This window comes from Montipora capricornis, chromosome 11 (assembly GCF_036669925.1).
Source record: "Montipora capricornis isolate CH-2021 chromosome 11, ASM3666992v2, whole genome shotgun sequence".
In the NCBI taxonomy this organism is placed as follows: Eukaryota; Metazoa; Cnidaria; class Anthozoa; order Scleractinia; family Acroporidae; genus Montipora; species Montipora capricornis.
The window spans coordinates 11,011,269-11,017,268 of NC_090893.1; the positions used below are offsets into that span (position 1 = coordinate 11,011,269).

At 39.7% G+C, this 6,000-nt stretch overlaps 2 protein-coding genes across 2 annotated transcripts in view; both read right to left on the reverse strand.

The window, feature by feature from the left end:
• Positions 1–1,776: 1,776 nt before the first annotated feature.
• LOC138022935 (uncharacterized) lies at positions 1,777–3,233 on the reverse strand. Its single transcript, XM_068869962.1, has one exon. The coding sequence runs from the start codon at positions 2,897–2,899 to the stop codon at positions 2,327–2,329; it is 573 nt and encodes a 190-aa protein (XP_068726063.1). The 5' UTR covers positions 2,900–3,233; the 3' UTR covers positions 1,777–2,326.
• Positions 3,234–3,405: 172 nt separating this feature from the next.
• Positions 3,406–6,000, reverse strand: part of LOC138023820 (transmembrane protease serine 11D-like) — a 3,927-nt gene continuing 1,332 nt past the window's right edge. Inside the window, exons 2-4 of the mRNA XM_068870906.1 lie at positions 5,692–5,889; positions 5,111–5,266; positions 3,406–4,515 (exon numbers count right to left, since the gene is read on the reverse strand). Coding sequence (XP_068727007.1) covers positions 4,055–4,515; positions 5,111–5,266; positions 5,692–5,824 — 750 coding nt within the window. The 5' untranslated portion in view covers positions 5,825–5,889 and the 3' untranslated portion in view covers positions 3,406–4,054. The remainder of the gene's footprint in view (positions 4,516–5,110; positions 5,267–5,691; positions 5,890–6,000) is intronic.

Consider the following 6,000-nt stretch of genomic DNA (forward strand, 5'->3'; position numbering starts at 1 on the left):
ACAGCACAGACTATAGGACAGCAAATCAAGCAACTCGATCTGCATTACAAGCTATGTGGCAGAGGAAAAGTGAACCATTCACAATGTGACCTTACTACATAGAAAACAGACAATGATAGGTTGCTTTAGGTGGTAGGATTATGCCACCTCACAAGTGGAATGGTCCGTTTACTAGTCTTCAAAGTTATGGCAGACTGTTTCATCATAGTTTATGATGTTGTTTTGTCCTTTGACAGTATGAACTGACCTTACCTTCTAGTTGTAATCAGGTTACTGTTACCTGTATTTTTTACAATGACCTTGAAAAGGCACTTGGTGATACCTTGGTGATACAGATAGTTTTTTTGGTTGAAGAGAAACCAAATAATTTTTACCCTGTCCAGGGGACTTAACTTGCTATCCCAAAAAATTGATGTTCTCTAGGACAATGGGGAAACTTTGTTGATCCTCGTTTTTCAGTCGATGCTTCATGTTAAAGGGGTAGTATCATGGGAATTACCCCTTTTATTTCGACCATAAAATAACTAAATCAGTGACCTGTTTATTCTTAAATTGCTTCTGGATCACCGCAGTGGGATAAAAATCGATTAAATTTTAAAAGAAAAATGAACCACATGCAGTTATTACAAAGTTCATCTAAGATGCAAGAGGAGATTTTGAAAACATCGCCCCGACATTTTCAAGATGGCATTCATTTTAATCTTCGCTATGTGTAACTAAAAACACTTAAGAATGGTTTCTGTGAGATAAAATAGCCATTTTGAAGAAACTTTGGCCATTAATTTTTGTTTGCCATCGGTAAACAAGTCTCCTTTGCTTTCCAGATTTTTTACTAACAATCCATGACACTTCCCCTTTAAGGAAAATGCATATTACATTCACAGTGGTAAGCAGCTTGTTCAGCTGTCAGTGCGTTTCACAGAGCAGCTAGGTTTAAACACACCCTGCGAGTAGAGCCTCCTTTTGTCTTTTTCTTTATTGAAGAGGAGAAAAGGAGGCTCTGACCGAATCGCGTCAACTATTTGAAGCCGCCGCAGCCCGAACTTCTGGACTAGTCAATCTTGTATACTCTCATCAAACCGGTTTTTCCAGTGGGAGCGTCCGTTAAGTGACAAAACCGATGGTTATAATTGAGCCCGCTGTACCATGAAAAACCAAAATGGTGGCCAGATCTGGCATATTAGGCTTGGGTTCGAGACTGTATCCTGGCAACATGCAGCACATATTCAATAAAGATCTTACTCGATTCATGCAGAGCCTTTCTCGAGAACGCCAAAATCGAGCAAGCAAAAGAAAGGCTCTGCTAGCAGGATGGTTTAAACAGTGCAGCTAACTTAGTCTTTTGATGGTTTGTGTGCCAAATGTGACCTTGGCATACTGTACTCAGTATGGACTTGTTTAAAGAAACGTACCGAAAAATTCCATGTTTTGTAATTGTGCAAGTAGCATATGACTGATAGACACTATAAAACTAAAACCAATATCCTCCAAATTAGTGCTTAGATCTTATGAAATTCAGAGGTTTAGACCCAATCATAAAATTTGGTGTTCTATCTCAAATTAACTGGTCATCTCATCATCCGACACAAGAAGTCCCAATGGGTGAATTGTCCAGGTACTCTGTGCCATATTACATTGAATTGGCTTAGGTCATCAACCGTTGTCATAGTGATAACATACCATATTATCATAAATGGGCAGCTTATAATGAAATCTGGATATCAAGATGCCTTTGCAGAGTTTCTTTCACATAATTTTCAAGGAATTTTACACTTCCACCAATAATGTAAATTTTATTTCATGTGTACATCTAAATACTAGAATGTAGCACACACTGAAGAGTGACAGGTGTGGTGTTACATGTAAGAAAAATGGGAGAAAACAAAAACCCGAAGCCATCCCAATATACTTTTTGGAACGCCATTACACCTTCTCTAGTATGCTAATGTGCCTTTAAAGAATTTAACAAGTTGCCACAACAAATACGTTTGTTATAGTGTTGCATTAAAAGATGTACTGTAAACGTCTGCTATTCACAATAATTTACTCACAGTCTTTCCCTTAGACAATTTCCCAAAAAGGCTAGAAAATATGAATTTTCCCGGCGAAAATAAGTCATATATTAATTTTTTTAATGATGACGCTCGTTTACAAAGCTCGCTCACCAAGGATTTGTAACCACAAACAAAAGCATTCCGTATATGCATACATTTATGAATGATGCAAAGCAACAACGCTTCAGAGTACAATTTAACTTAAATGTACTTGTTCTTAGATTCATGCCTTGCTGTATAAACTAAAAATGCTAGTGTGAAAAATTATGCATTCATCGTTCGCCGATTTCTTCTTGGCTTGGCAATTCTCCCGAGGGTTCTTCTTCAACAGCACACGCGCTCGAACAAGAACTCTCCCTTCCGCTTTCGGTTGACTCGACTTCCTCTTCTATTTCTGACAGAGCCCTTTGTCGCTTCTCTCGAGTTTGCCGAGCCAAGTTGAGTAACTGAACTCTCTGAGCAAAAGAAAACACGATTCTGGTGATGAGGTGCTCGACGTGATTTTCAAATTCCTCGAAGCTCTTCTGATTCTTCTTTGCCATCAACTTGTTTATCCATTTTCCACGAGTTGAACTTTCCTTGACATGGGTTTCGATCTTGAATAGGGTTTCTTTCAGATCGCTGTAGAATTCTGCTTGACGAATAAACTTCATATCCGCTCCATTTAATACTTTAGTGATCTGTTTGATTAACGGCACAAACCGAAGGACATAAGCTTTGTTGTGTTTAGCGATTGCGATTGCCCAGTGAATGTTGTCCACGATGGCAAAGATGGATCCCGGAGAGGCGAAGCAGCTTTCTGTGTTGTTTGCCATCATAACCTTAGCTCCCACTTGGTTCTTCATCTGTGTTACAAACCTTGCTCTTAAGATTAATAAACGAGACAAAAACGGTCCTTTTTCAAGCTCCTTAAAAGTAGACGAAGATTGTTCAAGTCTTTCGATAGTCTTTGTACACTCTCGTTAACTTCCCTCGTCAAAAATTATTTGAAAGATTTCTCGCAGCACCAGAATCCCTCTGAAGCCACTACTGCCATCCAGGTCGTCCTTAAAGTCACCATAAAAAAATTCGCTCATTTAGAAAGATAAAAGCACTGTTCTTGTTCCAAAAAGTGGCGTTCGATGCCCTAGAACTGACCAACTCAACTGAAATCTACAGTCAACTGATGTGAAAGCAACAACTGCCTCAGTTTACGGTGTTAAGAGCATATTTGCATATTTTCTGGGGTGGGGGGAAAGGAGACAACTTTACAACAAGAATTCACTTTGACAACAGACTCTTTACTCAAAACATTTTCTCCCCACGAATGAATTCTCAATCTCTTTACCTACAACATACATGAGACAAGTGTGGAATTATTTTTGTTTTATTTCAATGGCTAAATACATTTATCTTATCCCCCTCCCCCATCGCTGTAAAATGGTCATATGACATTCCTATTGGTTGGCGTCGTGATTGTCATTGTGCTGCTAGGTTGCGTTAGGCTACGTAAAAGTTATTTTTATCTCGTTGCACAACATTGCTTTGGTGTGATGAAAAGGATAAATTATTTCAATTCCGTATTTCCTTTATATTTTGTTGAAAACAAGAACTGATAACCCCCTGAAACAATTTTCTGTGCCTCATCAACATTGTCTGATCAGGCACGTTCAAATTTCAGGTCTCTCCTACAATCTTCCGGTTTCGCTCCGTTTTTATGGGTTCTCTTTTTTCTTTAAGGTTACTGAAGATAAGGAAAAATGTGGACTTGGGTTGCATGGAGTAATGGTTTAATCACTAAGGGTTTTTTCCCCAATGCGCTGACCCTCGTGTTGTTAATGAACGCGTTAAAAATGTTCCGCAACTCTGCAGCGTATGATCCCCTTATTTCTCTTGATATCAAGTGCTTTGTTAGTGGTATTTTTTAAATGAAATTTTTTACAGTTTAATGTCTTTAACCTAACAAGCGTCTTAGTGGACTGACATCAGTGTGACGTGAGTGATAAACCTTACTTTAAAGCTTAGATTCTCTTATAAGTTTGTTTACCGCCTGTACTAATCATATCTTTAACCCAGTCAGTGAGTACACTCATATCACTATAAACACAATACTTGTAAGGTTCTCCGCACCCTACTCCCCACGAAACAATTCCAGTTAGGTAATAGAGTCCATCCTCTTGGCACATCAGTGGTCCTCCGCTATCAAATTGGCAGGGTCCCACTCCTCCCTTGGCCGAACCAGCACATAAAGCTCTTTCGTGTATGATACCATCATAAATCTCGGGCATGTTGCACCACTCTCTTGAAATGATGGGGACCTGAGCTTCATAGAGTTTTGTTGGATGAGGCCCATCGGAGGCCAGTCTTCCCCAGCCGGTTATGTAACATGAAGTGCCCGGAAGAAAACTTGCTCTGTTTGGCAGCAGGCAGATTGGAAACGTTTTTGTTGTAGATGGCAAAGACTGCTTCAATAGCACCATGCCTTCAAAGGAGAGAAACTTTTGGTCAATAAACTGCATGAGGATTCATGCGCACACGAATTAGAAAAGAAAAGGGAAATCTCCAGCAAGGATGCTTAAGCATGTTTCTGTGAATCTACAAATCGGGCCTTGAAGCATGGTTCACTGCATGTTTCCTATCAACGTGGATGATTGTAGAAATGGACGGGTGGATTATTACGCACACATTGATTGATTGATTGATTGATTTGTCAGTAAAGGTTGCTGAAGCGCACAAATTAGAATTTAAAATTTCTGTTCTCTTGCGACAGACAATTATTCCGTTCGACATTAGGAGAGCGCAATCTTTAATCTTGGGTATCCTGTGAATAGGTGGGCTTAAGCAAATTTTCGTTTTTCGTTCGTCTGCTTTTTCAGCGCCATCCTGGATTACGTCACGTCATACGTGCATTGATACGTCATGTGAGCAAATGAAGATCGCGCACCTCGTGATTGTTTGTTCCTTTTAGATTGTTTCTTCGCTTACTCTTCTCCTTTAATTCCAAAGCGACTGTCGAACGCACTTCAATAAACCGAGATTACTACTAGTTGTAGCTGCATTATTTACAGTTGACTCACCGATGTCATAGTCGGATGGGAACTCAAATGTTGGAGCGTTTGTTTTGTATTGTGGGTGAATGTAAATGTTGGAGATTTCTAAACTTCTTTTAAGTCTCCCATTGACAGTAAGGCTAGTTTCACCAACAATAGCGCTCCAGTGAGTTGGAATGGAATCTGAAAAAAACCACAGATCTTGTCTTCAGCTCAACTGTTACTCCGTCAAATTTAATTGGTTGAAATATTTGTTGAAAATCTTGATCCAACGAATTTACGACGGTAAATTTTCCCCAATTTAGCTTTAATGTGACGATCAAGTAGGGTGATTGTGCAAGTAGATTTTGGCACAATGGCACGAAAGAGTGCGCATTGCCTTGAGGTCTAAGGTAAATGTGTGAAGAATCATCCATAGTCCGGAAAGTTCAGGTTTTTCTTACGCATGCAAAATCACTATGGGATTTGCTAAAAGTGCGTTTATCCAGCAATAAATTCCGCCAAAAATTTCAGCCTCGTATCAAAGAACCCTGCAAGACTTTGGCATTGCATGGTACTTTACGTTTTACTTCATCTCAGCCACAAGAATATAAATAAGTGTTACGTACCTGAATCAAAGCAATGAGCTGCAGTTACAATCCATTCAGAGGTTACCAGGGAGCCTCCACAGACTTGCTCTCCATTTGCAATCAGAGCAACTTGCCAAGGCCAGCGGTAAATGCTACAGGCCTCTCCACCCATAATTCTTCTCGAGCCATTCTTTTCAGGCTTGTCGGCAAAATCAAACTGCTTCCCACACTGTTGACCTGATTATCATATTTTTCTCAGGTTACTTTGGGAAAATCGTTTCTCGATCTTTAATAACTAACCCTAACCCATACGTGATCCAATCATACGCCCAGGTTGTTTTTCTTCAC